This window comes from Dryobates pubescens, chromosome 17 (genome assembly GCF_014839835.1).
Source record: "Dryobates pubescens isolate bDryPub1 chromosome 17, bDryPub1.pri, whole genome shotgun sequence".
Classification (NCBI taxonomy): domain Eukaryota; kingdom Metazoa; phylum Chordata; class Aves; order Piciformes; family Picidae; genus Dryobates; species Dryobates pubescens.
This window is the reverse complement of record NC_071628.1, coordinates 14,198,254-14,212,337: the sequence shown is the minus strand read 5'-3', so window position 1 is coordinate 14,212,337 and position 14,084 is coordinate 14,198,254. Positions and strand designations below refer to the sequence as shown.

At 38.7% G+C, this 14,084-nt stretch overlaps 1 protein-coding gene across 1 annotated transcript in view; it reads left to right on the top strand.

Annotated features, from left to right (window-relative positions):
• The window catches only part of MYO5C (myosin VC), a 41,140-nt gene that overhangs the window by 4,839 nt on the left and 22,217 nt on the right, over positions 1-14,084 (top strand). Inside the window, exons 4-18 of the mRNA XM_054168841.1 lie at positions 806-950; positions 1,351-1,507; positions 2,639-2,782; positions 3,683-3,764; positions 4,362-4,469; positions 5,073-5,179; positions 5,805-6,070; positions 6,581-6,662; positions 7,208-7,348; positions 8,791-8,916; positions 9,555-9,638; positions 10,748-10,882; positions 11,232-11,329; positions 12,840-12,926; positions 13,013-13,124. Coding sequence (XP_054024816.1) covers positions 806-950; positions 1,351-1,507; positions 2,639-2,782; positions 3,683-3,764; positions 4,362-4,469; positions 5,073-5,179; positions 5,805-6,070; positions 6,581-6,662; positions 7,208-7,348; positions 8,791-8,916; positions 9,555-9,638; positions 10,748-10,882; positions 11,232-11,329; positions 12,840-12,926; positions 13,013-13,124 — 1,874 coding nt within the window. The remainder of the gene's footprint in view (positions 1-805; positions 951-1,350; positions 1,508-2,638; positions 2,783-3,682; positions 3,765-4,361; positions 4,470-5,072; positions 5,180-5,804; positions 6,071-6,580; positions 6,663-7,207; positions 7,349-8,790; positions 8,917-9,554; positions 9,639-10,747; positions 10,883-11,231; positions 11,330-12,839; positions 12,927-13,012; positions 13,125-14,084) is intronic.

Genomic DNA, 14,084 nt, shown 5'->3' with positions numbered 1-14,084 from the left:
ACGATGTGAGCAATGTTTTATGTCATTCAAGTTACAGAATCACAGAATGTTAGGAGCTAGAAGGGCCCTTGCAAGATCATCTGGTCCAAACCCCCTGCCAGTGCAGGGTCACCTACCAGATCACACAGGAGCACATCCAGGCAGGTTTTGAGTATCTCCACAGAGGGAGACTCTGCAAACCTGTTCCAGTGTTTCATCACCCTCACAGTGAAAAATTTTTTTCTCTTGTTTCCATGGAACTTCTTGTGCCTCAGCTTCCACCCATTGCCCCTTGTCGTGTCATCGGGCATCACCGAGCAGAACCTGACTCCATCCTCTTGGCACTCACCCTTTATACATTTATAAACATTGATGAGGTCACCGCTTAGTCTCCTCCAGGCTGAAGAGCCCCAGCTCCCTTGGCCTTTCCTCATAAGGGAGCTGTTCCACGCCCTTAATAGTTTTTTGCAGCTCTGTATTGGATTCTTGCAAGCAGCTCCCTGAGGTCCTTCTTGAACTGAAGGAGTGCAGAACTGGACACAATATTCCAGATGCAGCCTTACCAGGTCAGAGCAGAGAGGGAGGAGAACCTCTCTCAACCTACTAACCAAATCACTTCTAATACACCTTGGCCACATGACATTGCTGGTGCAATGTCAAGTTGTTTTTGTACCAGTGTAGAGTTGTCTGTTGATCAGAGTCTCCTGCCTAGTTTAGAAAATATTGCTACTTTGTGTCAGTTTAACCTGTGTTGTTGAAACTGGCATTTCATTCAACTAACCTACATTTTGGTTTTGTTTTGGTTTTGTTTTGTCTACTCTTTTAGGAATTATTTTGGTTGCAATAAACCCCTATAAACAGTTGCCGATATATGGAGATGCTATTATCCATGCATACAGTGGGCAAAACATGGGGGACATGGATCCACATATATTTGCTGTGGCAGAAGAAGCATACAAGCAAATGGCAAGGTCCAGTATGTTGTTCAGTGTCCATAAATAACAATTGAAGTCTAGTGGCAGTTAATGTTAGTTGTCATTTAATTTAGCCTTGTATGTGCCACTGGTTATTAAGAATACCTCTGAAGGGTAGAAGAGGAGTCATTCCACAACCAGATGAGGGATTTTTAGAGCTCTTACCTATTTTCATGCTTGATGAAGGGCAAAACACTGTCTTAGCTGTGTGAATAGCAATGACATCATCCTAGAGGTTACAACCAAAGAGGAGTAAGAGAAGAACAGTTGAATGGTGGAACTGGTAGGAGAATTGACCACAGCTGTGTTTTCATACATTTATTTTCTGTAAATTCTTAGATTTGTACATGAATTTTAGACATGTCTGATTGAAGCTGTCTTGATTATTTGGTTTCAGAAATAACAAAAATCAGTCTATTATAGTCAGTGGAGAATCAGGAGCTGGAAAGACTGTGTCTGCAAGATACACAATGAGATACTTTGCCACTGTGAGTAAGTCAAGCAGCAATGCACATGTGGAGGATAAAGTGCTGGCTTCCAACCCAATAACTGAGGTAAGGTTTGGAGAGAATCTGTCAAGTTTGTACTCGTCAAGGGAAGAACAGTGGGAGCTACCTGAGTTAGAATCATAGAATCAGTCAGGGTTGGAAGGGACCACAAGGATCATCTAGTTCCAACCCCCCTGCCATGGGCAGGGACACCTCACACTAGATCAGGCTGGCCAGAGCCTCATCCAGCCTGGTATTAAACACCTCCAGGGATGGGGCCTCCACCACCTCCCTGGACAACCCATTCCAGGGTTTCACCACTCTCATGGTGAAGAACTTCCTCCTCACATCCAGTCTGAATCTCACCCCCTCTGGCTTCATTCTGTTTCCCCTAGTCCTATCACCACCTGATATCCTAAGAAGTCCCTCCCCAGCCTTCTTGTAGGCCCCCTTCAGATACTGGAAGGCCACAATAAGGTCACCTCGGAGCCTTCTCTTCTCCAGACTGAACAGCCCTAACTCTTTCAGTCTGTCCTCATAGGATAGGTGCTCCAGCCCTCTGATCATCCTCATGACCCTTCTCTGGAACACGTTTCAGCACGTCCATATCCCTCTTGTAATGGGGGCTCCAGAACTGGATGCAGTACTCCACGTGGGGTCTCACCAGAGCTGAGTAGAGGGGGAGAATCACCTCCCTTGACCTGCTGGCCACAATTCTCTTGATGCAGCCCAGTTAGAGGTTAGATATCTAAATTAGAGAGTTAACTTCTGAATGCTACTGATGGAAGGAGGCACTCGCTTCAGAAACACCTAGGTTCTGCCTAATTTACCAGTGGTGGTTTGGAGGGACTAGTTTGCCTCCAGAGTTTTATCTGATCACAGCTCATTAATTAAATGATGAGGAAACATTATCAATCAAATTGGGTTTTTTATTAATAGGAATAGAAACCTGTTAAGGTTCCTTCTGGTGGGAAAACCTAGTTTCTTCAGTTCTCAGTTTATGTAGTGTTTTACTATTTGACTTAAAGCTTATCTTCAAATTTGGGCCTCCGAATTTAAATCTCACAGCTCAGTGCTGAGATTGATGTGTGAGCGCCTTTGATTTTAGGAACCTGTAGCTGAGTTGTGTTTTGACCAAATTACTTTTGTTAAAAATGCAACCAAAACAGATTCTAAAGGTTTAAATAATTGTTGTAGGCTGTTGGCAACGCAAAAACCACACGGAATGATAATAGCAGTCGATTTGGAAAATACACTGAAATCAGCTTTGATCAAAGTTACCAAATCATTGGAGCTAACATGAGAACGTACCTGCTTGAGAAATCCAGAGTTGTCTTTCAGGTTGGTGAAATAAAGTTAAGAGCAATGTCAGCATAGCTACTCATGTACTATCCTTTAGTAGTTTCATACAGAACATGTGATGTGATGTTCTGCATGGTGCTTCTAAACATCATTTGGGTTATTTTTTTTAATAGGAGCTAATCTTGCTTATTTCAAGACACTAATTTGTTCCAAGTTCTGCCTTGTCTTAAGTGGAGGATGTATCTGCAGGACAGTTCTGTGAGATAAGTGCAAAGGAGTATTTGAGGAATCTGTGGCTTTTCAGTCACAGCATTAACACATGCCAATTTTATCTGGAAAAGAGCAGCCTATAGAGTAGGGCAGAGAGAGTTTTGGTAAAAACTAGCTGAAAATTTGCATGGTCAGGCTTGTTGCATGTGATTCATCACGGTGTCAGAGCATAGGTGTGATAGTCTACTAAAGGAAGCATTTAATTTTATAAAACTGCTTTTACAAAGTTTTCCATTTCAGTTCTAATATAACTTTTTGGGTACTTGAAAGAATGCTTCCCTGTATCTACTGCATGAAGGATAGTTTGGAAATAGTTGAGAGTTTTCTGAGTTACCACGGGGGAGTGTTTCAGCTGGCACTCCTACACAGTTGTTCATTACAGTGTTTGTCAGTTCTGATTAGTAGATGGTTTTTTAAGCTGAAGAAATTATTAGCCTTGGGGAGAGAACACAACATATGGGTAATGGAAGTACAGTGTACTTGAATTTATCACTTTGAGAGCTGCTGTTGAAGTCTCAGATACAGCATTTTAACACTGGGCAATTTCTTTGCTAAACTGTATTGCAGCAGAATTGTTAGTAACTATTTAAAGCAATGCTGCATATTAAATGTTTTTGTGCTTGTTGTTTTGTTTCTTTCTGTAATGGTGGGCTTTGCTTTAATTAACAGTCAGAGAGTGAGAGAAACTACCATATATTTTATCAGTTGTGTGCATCTGCTATGCAACCTGCATTTAAGCACCTTAAATTAGGTAAGTCTCAAGAAAATACCTACTCTTCATTTTTTTCAGTGCAGTATTTTGAAGACTGCCTTTTTAAATGCTAGGTTGTTAAGTGCTCCATAGCATAAATCTCACAGTCTTACAATGGGACATGCATCGTTAAATCACTTAGCTATTAATCCTCCTTGTATTGAACTTAGTAGCAAATCCCTAGTAACCTGAATAGTGCATGATCAAGTACATAAGTGTCTTAGAAAATCTTATTCTAATACTTTCTGTAGTGACAGAGGCAATAATGGTAGTTCCGGGGTTTGATTCATTTATCTACAGAGAAACTTTAGTGCCACCTGGGAGAAGCAGACCTTGGGTATATATTTACTTCATCTCATTCCTGTTGCTCTATTAGATCAACTATTAAGATTGCTAGGCATTATAAATAGTAATTTGTGTCAGCTTAACTGAGTGAGGCACATGGATTCCTCTCAGAATAAGAGGACCTCCAACTCATTGCTGAAGAGCTCCTGTCTGACAGCATCTTTAATCTTCTGGTGTTACAAGAGTCCTTAACAAGTGGCTATCCCCTGTCCTGAATTTTCTATCATTGCAAGTTTTACTTCTCATTCATAGGAAATGCAGAAGAATTTAACTACACAAGAATGGGTGGCAGCACAGTAATAGAAGGAATTGATGACAGAGCAAATATGGTGGAGACTCAGAAGACATTTGCCTTACTTGGTAAATTCTTGGAGATACATTTGCAGTAGATTTAAATATAGGTTGCCTTTTTTTTTTCCCCTGAAATGGGCAGAGGTGGGTTGTTTCTGAACTGTCTAAAACATTAGCAGTAATTACCAAAATAAATTATTTCATAGTTCATCCATTGCACTGTTGATCTGTTTTAAAAGTAATAGGCAAGAGTAAATGGCTGTTGGCAATTAGTGTTCATTGTTTGGGGTCAGAATCACTGAGGCTGGAGTCTTAGACTCATAGAATGATAGAACTGTTTTAGTTGGAAACCCTTAAGCTAATATGCTGTGACAGAACTAGATTTGGAAGCTTCTTTCTTCTTTGCCCCTATCTGGCTTATATGAAAGCTGAATCAGACTCCAGCTGGCACTTGGGAAGGCATGGGGATTTATGCCTAATCTCTCATCAGATCAGAGAGGCAAAAAGCAGGCAGAACCAAGGCTTTGCATAGTAGTATGCAAAGATGCTCTACAGTTCTTTGCTATGCAAAAGGCAAGTAGTCCAGCACTGTGCTGGTTAATTAGTTGTGCTGTTTAATTAGTTGTACTGTTTGTGAGTATTTTAAATAATCAAGAATTATTATTTTTTTAGGTCTGAAGGGGGATTTTCAGATGGATGTATTTAAAATGCTGGCAGCAATCCTACACTTGGGCAATGTGAAAATAGCTGCTGTTGGAGATGAAAGAGCATCCATCAGTGTAAGGAAGTAGCTCATTCAGATACCAGCATTTTCCTTTATATTCTATGCTGGAAGTCTTTTAGCAGTAGTTTTGTTTCCTAACTGGGGCTTAGATTGGCATTAAATCTGGTGTACCAAACTTGAGAGATTTCTCCATCTTCATCTGTATAGAATCACGATGAGTGTTCATGTGAATTCTGTTTCATGCCCAAGTTCAGAAAGTCTGAACAAAAGGCAAAATGTGGCTAAGAGAGCCCCATTTGATTCACAGTTGTTGGAAAAGCCAAGTGGGACTATGTGTAGGACAGAGGAAGCAGCACTGTCAAAGCTGCTCAGTGTCCCAGCAGACTATGCAAGTCCATACAGTAAGGACACCTAAACAGAAAGTAACTTTTTCTTTCAGTGTCTTAATCCTAAGCATCTCATCCAGTTAAGTCTTTTCTCTCCTATCTCAGTAGCTGTATCCAGTATTGTTTGCTTGAGCTCTTCTTGATACTTAGCCAAGCCAAGAAGCGAACAGAGCCCCTTGTCTTATCTAAAAATAAAAGTCATAGTTTGATGTCAGTGATGTCAGGATTTCGCTGTCTAAGCAACAGCTAAACTGTTAGGTGTAATATAATAGTATTTATTTGTTTTCTTTGAAGCTGGAAGATAAACATCTCAACATATTCTGTGAACTTCTGGAGTTAAAGTGTGATAAAATGGCACAATGGTTGTGCCACCGAAAGATTATCACTACCTCGGAGACTGTAATAAAGCCAATGACAAGAGCTCAGTCTGTTAATGCCAGGGATGCCTTGGCAAAGAAGATCTATTCTCATTTATTTGACTTTATCGTGGAAAAAATTAACCAAGCCTTGCAGTTCCCTGGCAAGCAACATACTTTTATTGGTGTTTTGGACATTTATGGGTAAGACTATCTTGGGAAATAAATTTACTTGTAAATTGTGCCTTTTCTTTGGAGTCCTTAAGAGGCACTTCTCAATTAGTGCTTCTAATGAATTTGGAGGGATTTTTTTCAATAGAAGGTCACAGTTACGTGAGTTCTTTAGCATCCAGAGTAGTGAAAATGTTCAGCAATTATAAATATAAATATAAATTATAAATTATAAATATAATAATTATATATAATATATATTATATATATATAATTATATATATAAAATATAAATTATAAATTATAAATATTGGATCTAACTTTTAATATGATTCTTTGAGATTTAACTCTGGAATTCTTTTAAATCTCTCTTATGTCTGGTAACATTAACTTCTAAGGAAGTTTTAAAATGCCTTAGCAGCTCCTTTAGTCATAAGGCTGTTTAATTTTCTTAGAAATACTAGAATAGTGTCTTCAAAGGATACTGACATTTGTCTCTACGTGTCAAGGGATTATCTGTTTCGTATTTGACTTGTGTTTCAGCTTTGAAACATTTGATGTGAACAGTTTTGAACAGTTTTGCATCAATTATGCTAATGAAAAACTGCAGCAGCAATTTAACCTGGTATGTTGTTTCATTTGCTATAATTATTTGTCTTACTTTGCTTCAGTTTTGAGGTTGTCCATAATGCATGTTAGCAAATGCTATTCATACTTGACTAAAGGCTATTTCTAGGTAATGACTATGCAGAAAAAGATACACATATTTTATTTATACATGCACACACATGTAAATGAACATTTCTGAGTTTGCTCTTTTAGAACACAGACGTGTAGTATACTACAAAATATGTAAATATTTGGTGTCCCAGAATCACAGAACTTTAGGGGTTGGAAGGGACCTCGAAAGATCGAGTTCCACCCTCCTGCCAGAGCAGAATCACCTAGAGCAGGTCACACAGAAACACGTCCGGGTGGGTTTGGAATCCAGCGAAGGAGACTCTACAGCTTCTCTAGGCAAGCCTGTTCCAGTGTTCTGTTACCCTCACAGTGAAAAAGTTTTTCCTTATGTTTAGGTAGAACTTCCTGTGATCCACACAGATGTACATATTGTATTTCTCTTCTTCCTTAATTGTAACCTTCACATTTTTTATACTTTCTCATGCCCAGCATGTCTTTAAACTTGAACAAGAAGAATATATGAAGGAAGATATCCCATGGACTTTAATAGACTTCTATGACAACCAGCCTGTCATTGACCTAATTGAAGCTAAAATGGGAATTTTAGAACTTCTGGATGAAGAATGCTTGGTAATTTAAGAATTCTTCTCTTTGGAGTTCATAAACAAACTATTATAGATCTTTACAACTGAGGCTTGTAATCCATCTTTTGTCCTTTTAAATGGGAAGTATAACAGTTTTCTCATAAAAGGAATGTTAGCATTTGCCCTCTATTTGGTAATTTTAGTTGTAAGCCACTTAGTCTATTTTTCTCTTAAGAACCTAAAACTAGATTTTTTCCTGGAACCTAACTCAGCAACTAGTTCACTTCATTCTGAGTGCAGTGCAGTACTAGAACAGGTGAAGCAGAGGGGCTTTGGGGTGTCCTAATCATTGGGTGCTTTCTGGATTTGAGTTTGAACAACAGCTTGATCTAATGATGGTGGTATTGTTGCTCCATGCATGAATTTGGACTACCCAGGGGTCTCTTCCACCAGTATTTCTGCAATTCAGTTTTTCCACAAATCACTATTTTTGCTCCAAAAAGCCAGTGTTCCTTTCCTTTTTTAGAAACTCTCTTTGAATGCACCTAATCAACATCTTTGCTTTTTCTTCTTCAACCTTGCTTCTTTTTATCTCCATGCTCTTTCCTGAATATAGCAATTTGTGAATCTATTTTGTGTGTGTGTGTTGTATGTTGTAGAGAGACGGATGTTGGTCTCTTCTCCCAGGCAGCCAGTACCAGAACAAGAGGACACAGTCTCAGGTTGCGCCAGGGGAGGTTCAGGCTGGATGTTAGGAAAAAGTTCTATACAGAAAGAGTGATTGCACATTGGAATGGGCTGCCTGGGGAGGTGGTGGAGTCGCCATCACTGGAGGTTTTCAGGAGGAGACTTGATGGGGTGCTTGGTGCCGTGGGTTAGTTGTTTGGGTGGTGTTTGATTGGTTGATGGGTTGGACGCGGTGATCTTGAAGGTCTCTTCCAACCTGGTTTATTCTATGTATTCTATGTATTCTATGTTAGACATACATAGCTCCCTTAGGCTTCCAAACCTATCAAAGTAGATTTCTTGGTGAAGAACAGGGCAAGGGAAAGTGAGCCCTGTTAGAATGGTCTCTAAAAGGTGTTTTGGTGATATTGGCAAGTTGTACTTCTCAGAAGGCAAACCATGGAGTAATACAGGTGAAATTAGGGAATATTCCTTAAAACATTATCTTATCTGTTATTCTGTTTATTGGCATTCTCAGGGGTGAGATTGTCCATGATGGCAGGTAGCATCCTCTCAGGACAAAATGATTCTGGATTCATCAGAGAATTAACTATTCAGCAGATTTGTGGATTAGTATGACCTTTCTTGAAATCCTTTGCCACAAGGAGCCACTGGCTGGTCCAAAAAGACAAAAGCTGCTTATTACCAGGTGTCATAACTCGCCAAAGATGCTTTATTCAGACAGTATTTATAGTAAACAGTCTCGTTGTTTTTAACAGTCCAATAGTTTTGTTGAGGAAATTGCCCCTATCCTTTTTACAGTTACCTCATGGAACAGATGAAAACTGGCTTCAGAAACTATATAATAATTTTGTCAATAAGAATGCACTCTTTGAAAAGCCAAGGATGTCAAACACGTCTTTCATTATTCAACACTTCGCTGATAAGGTAGAGTGTAAATAACTCAGTATTATTTCACCCTGTTTCCAGCAGTAGCTCATTCAGAAAAGAATCAGACTTAGGAAACTGAGGAAACACTAACCATGCTTATTTGGAGCTTCTGTAAAGTAGTTTTTTCAATAGCTAGTAATATTTACTTGTTGGCAGTACTGTGTGTAATGTGCCATTTAAATATAAGAAGTGCTTAAGGTAATTTGAGAGCATGAAAATCAACCATGAAGATAAAGAGGCAGGAAAAGAGTACAGTGTATAAATGAAATGTTTAAGGTTGTAGTCCGTACACATTTTGATCTCAGTTATTCACATTTCACATGGAGTATTCTTTTCTTTTTTCTTTTTTCATATTTTGAGTTGAAATAACAGAATAATGAGGAAAGCAAGAAAGAAATGCCTGATGAAGATGGAAGGAAATTATGTTTGATAGTAGATTATGACAGTTTGTCCTACTTCAAAGTTTGTAGGATGTATGTTCTTACCATAATGAAATTGGGAAAAGCGGAGTTGAAGACAGCATGTTTAAGACTAATGAAGAGCTGTTGGTCACCACAGTTTAGAGAGTAAAGAGTTACTGTTTTGCTAATGGTTCATGCATTCCTGAAAAGTTAATGATTCCACCTTTGGCACAGGTAGAATATAAATGTGAAGGATTTCTGGAAAAAAACAGAGATACGGTACATGAAGTATTGATCGAAATCTTGAAAGACAGCAAGGTTTGTGAGCAATCAGTAATTACTACTTTTTTGAATACTTGATTTTTCTGGAGTTCATTCAGGGCTGATTTTAAAATATTTGTCCTGTTAAAAGTTTTTTTTTTAATTGGTTGAATTAATTAGTTCAATCTTGATTTTTATTAGTGTTGTACAAGTGGGTATTTTAATGTCAGAATAACATACAAGATGGAAAACACAGTATTCATCTTTTCCCATACATGTGCATTTTGTGCATTTACTTTGCTAGTTATGTTAGTAGTTTACTTTCTTAGTATCTCCATTTTGGAATCCTTTTAACTGAAAAAGGCACTTTTTCTTTTCCTTTTTATTATTCCTTTTTCCCCCCTCTTCCTTTTCCTTTTCCTTTTCCTTTTCCTTTTCCTTTTCCTTTTCCTTTTCCTTTTCCTTTTCCTTTTCCTTTTCCTTTTCCTTTTCCTTTTCCTTTTCCTTTTCCTTTTCCTTTTCCTTTTCCTTTTCCTTTTCCTTTTTCCCTTTTCTTTTTTCCTTCCCTATAGTCATTACATGCAGCTTTGATGGGTAGTTTATCATTAACAGCTGCCTGTGTTTATTCTTCAAAAGTGATTAAGAGAATACCAGGGAAGGGAAAACATCAGATGTCTTGTATCTGCCTGCCACTTACCATCTGCCTGAAGGCCCAGTCTCTTTCAAGTCTACCATCTTGAGACTTCAGGATTACTAATAATTTAATCTGACAAAACCCCATATTCTTAATTTAATTTAAATATTGTGAAAATACGACCTTAAGAGGTCTTACTTTTCATTCTGTATTTGTGTCCATGTTTGTTCATACTGAAGTAGCTTTTGCAGGCCTACTTAACAGTCATTTGTCTGTGAAATATTTAAGTGCTTCACAACAGACTCAGAATAGTTGCAGCTGGGTTTTTTCTGGGGTTTGGGGTATTTTGGTTTTTTTTTGTGGCTCAAAGATCCAGATGTTTTTTGTTTGTGGCTCAAAGATCCAGTTCCATGTCCTGCAGTACCTGGCCTAAGCGTTAAGATGCAGTTTATGTAAATGGGAAATGTAGTTTTGTTTAAATGCTATTACAGTTGCACAGTATTTAACTGTGATTCTTTCACCACACTTTTAGTTTCATCTGTGTGCAAATTTTTTTCAAGACAATCCAGTGTCCATTTCACCTTTCAGTTCAACTATAAACATCAAATCTGCAAGACCTGTTCTCAAGGCACCTAACAAACAGCTCCGGCTGACTGTTGGCAGTAAGGTACTACATAAATGTGCTCTTCTGTAATGCTCAGGCTTTCAGGAGGGCAGACTGGGCAGTCTGAGACTACATTACTGTACTCTGTGACTATTCTTGGGGGGCTGTTCAGAACAGCAGGAGCCAGCCACAGTGCAGTGCTCCAGTTCTGAGTATAAGGAGTTGTGTTTTGTATGCAAGAAACTGTTAAGTAGAGCAGGGCTGGTAAATTTCCTGTGTTTAAGATCTAAACCCTAAGAAAACCTCCTAGTATGTAGCCAAAACCTAACAAATAATCTAAAAACTCAAGGTTTGACCTTTTAATGAGATGTTAATGTTTCATTAGCAAACTGTTGTGTCTGGTATTTTCTAGTTTCGGAGTTCTTTGTCTTTACTGATGGCGACACTCAATGCAACCACCCCTCATTATGTACGATGCATAAAGCCAAATGATGAGAAATTGCCTTTTGAGTAAGTATGTCAGTGGTCTTGAGCTGTTGCATTGCCTTTCAAATTCAGAATATTTTTCTATTGCACAGTAGCTACATGTCAGCAAGCTAAATTCCTATTGTTGCACATCTTCTCACACAGAACATATTTCTCCTTTCAAGACAGATGATGTAAAAAATTAATATTGTCATCTTACAAGAACAGAATCATTCCATAATCACTTTTGATGCCTTAAAAACATCTTTATTATCCTAACATTTTATGGGTTGGATATTACTGTTTGTGCATTTGACATAGATATTTTTAGGGAAAAGGCTCCTCACCTTTGATTGCAGCTGATGGATAGGTTGTATAGGTGTGTTTGCTCTTGTACAGCATGGATTAGCACCAAGTTATATTTAGGGGATAAAAGCCATTGCCGTTTTCTTTGTCAGATTCTCTTTTGCTCACAGAAATATTTAGAAGATCTTCAGAAGTCAGAAAAGGTATGAGTAATGTTGAACATAGCCTTGGAATTTTCCCACAATTTTATGTCATTTCAATCTTATAATACAATTATGTATGCCAGATAATTTGCATAATTCCCATGGCCAGATTGATAACCACTAACTTGCAGGCAGGAGTTAACCTTGCTTCAGCTATCAGTCTGTTTTATGGGCAGAAGTATGGAAGTACTCTAGTTTTCAGTTGTTGGAAAGCAGTTCTAGCTTTCAGCTGAAAGGTAGTATACCAACAAATAAAATCAAAGCTTGTATCATAGCTGAGAATGAGGGAAGAGGCAAACTTTGATTCTGTATTGATTTATTTTTTTTTAAGAGTCTTAGCTCATTTTCTTGGAGCCAGACAAAATCTCTCAATGCAAAACACTGTTATACTCTCACTGCAGTGAGACATTATTCTGTGTAATAGCTATGAGGGGGGAAAACAGCTTGGGTAATGTAAAACCATGTTTGAATTAGCCTGGTAAAGTGTACTATAAGTTGTGAAAGAACCTGTCAGCCAGGCCAGGTCTCTTAGCTAGTGCTGGATCAACACTGTAGTATAGTACTCTGGGCATATCAGCTCTGTTCTGGAATCAGAAAGGGTCTTTGCATGCCTTGTGTTGATAATCTTGAACTCAGATATTCACGAGCAAATCCTGGTTTATTCACTATCAGTGTGCTAAAGAGTACTTAGAGAGTTTCTGCCCAGTAGACTGCTGAAGGGATTTATTTCTGTGTATATTTTGTACTGAATGTAGCACAATTCTTTGCCACTTGCTGATAGGAACTGTCACAGGTAATATTGACAGGAAACCTGTTTTTTCATAAAAGAGAAATAAATACTCTTCCTTTTGTTTTGAGGAAGAAAATGAAAACCCAGATACTCCCTGTCACATATTCAAACAAAGAAACCCCAAGTAAGACACCATATAAAAAGCACAGAGCTCTGTGTCCTGTGGCAGAAATATAAATCCAGCTAGTAGAATGGTTCTAGTTGTTATAGCATGCCAAACCCATCCAAAATGTAAAACATATCTCTGCTTTTTTAGGTTTGATTCAAAAAGAGTTGCTCAGCAACTGCGAGCTTGTGGTGTTCTGGAAACTATTCGAATTAGCGCACAGAGCTACCCATCCAGGTAGGGATAGCAGTTGACCTCTGTATGTCTAAAATTACTTAGGGGTCTCTTACACTAAATGTATTTGCTAACTTTTAATTTTCCAGGTGGACTTACATAGAGTTTTTCAGCCGTTACAGCATTCTCATGACACAGTTGGAACTCTCCATAAATGATAAGAAACAGATTTGCAAGACTGTTTTGCAGCGGCTAATCCAGGTCAGTTTGTGTGCACTGACCCTTTCTGTGTTTGAGCTTTGACTCTTAATAAAAGGTCTCTTTAGCCAAGGGTAGCATCTCACTTCTCAAACAGGGAAGATATTTGCATTTTTGCTGTCTTGCCTGATGTAGTATGTTGCATACAGGCTTGTGAGCCATGTGGCAGCAGACAGGTGATGTAACCTCTCTGTGCTTAACGTCCTCACTTGGAAGATGTTCTAACCTGTATTTTTAAACTAGTGAGCAGCAAATGGTATACATCTGCCAAGTATTAGGAGGCTGAAGATACAAGAGGACTTTTGATGATGGCATACCACACATTGGAAAACTGTTCTAAAAGTGCACCGTTTTGCATGTGGCTCCTATTTCTTAGACAAGCTTGTCATGGTGAGGCTGGTCCAAGCAAAGTCAATGATTCAAATCCACATATCAGGACTGAGATCAGACTGGGATGAGAAAGACCAAACACGGGTGTACTTGCAGCATAACTCCAGGACAGGCCAAGAGTGAGAGCCTGAGCTTAAAAGCAGCTTCTCCCCTGAGTTTTTATTCATACAGCTCACTGATTCAAGGCCAGTCATGTGTACCAGAAGGTAGTGTTGATTTCAAGGAACCAGACTTGTGGTGGGGGATGAAGAGGTTCCTTTCAAGGCTGTGATGATAAGTCCAAATTCTCCCTTTAATTTGAGATCAGTAGGATGTGATTTTTAGATGTAATCATAGAATCAATAAGGTTGAAAAAGACCTCAGAGATCATCAAATCCAACCTATCACCCAACACCTCATGACTACTAAACCATGGCTTCAAGTGCCATGTCCAATCCCCTCTTGAACACTTCCAGGGACGGTGACTCCACCACTTCCCTGGGCAGCACATTCCAATGGCCAATTACTTTTTCTGTGAAGAACTTTCTCCTTACCTTGAGCCTAAACTTCCCCTGGTGCTGCTTGAGATTGTGT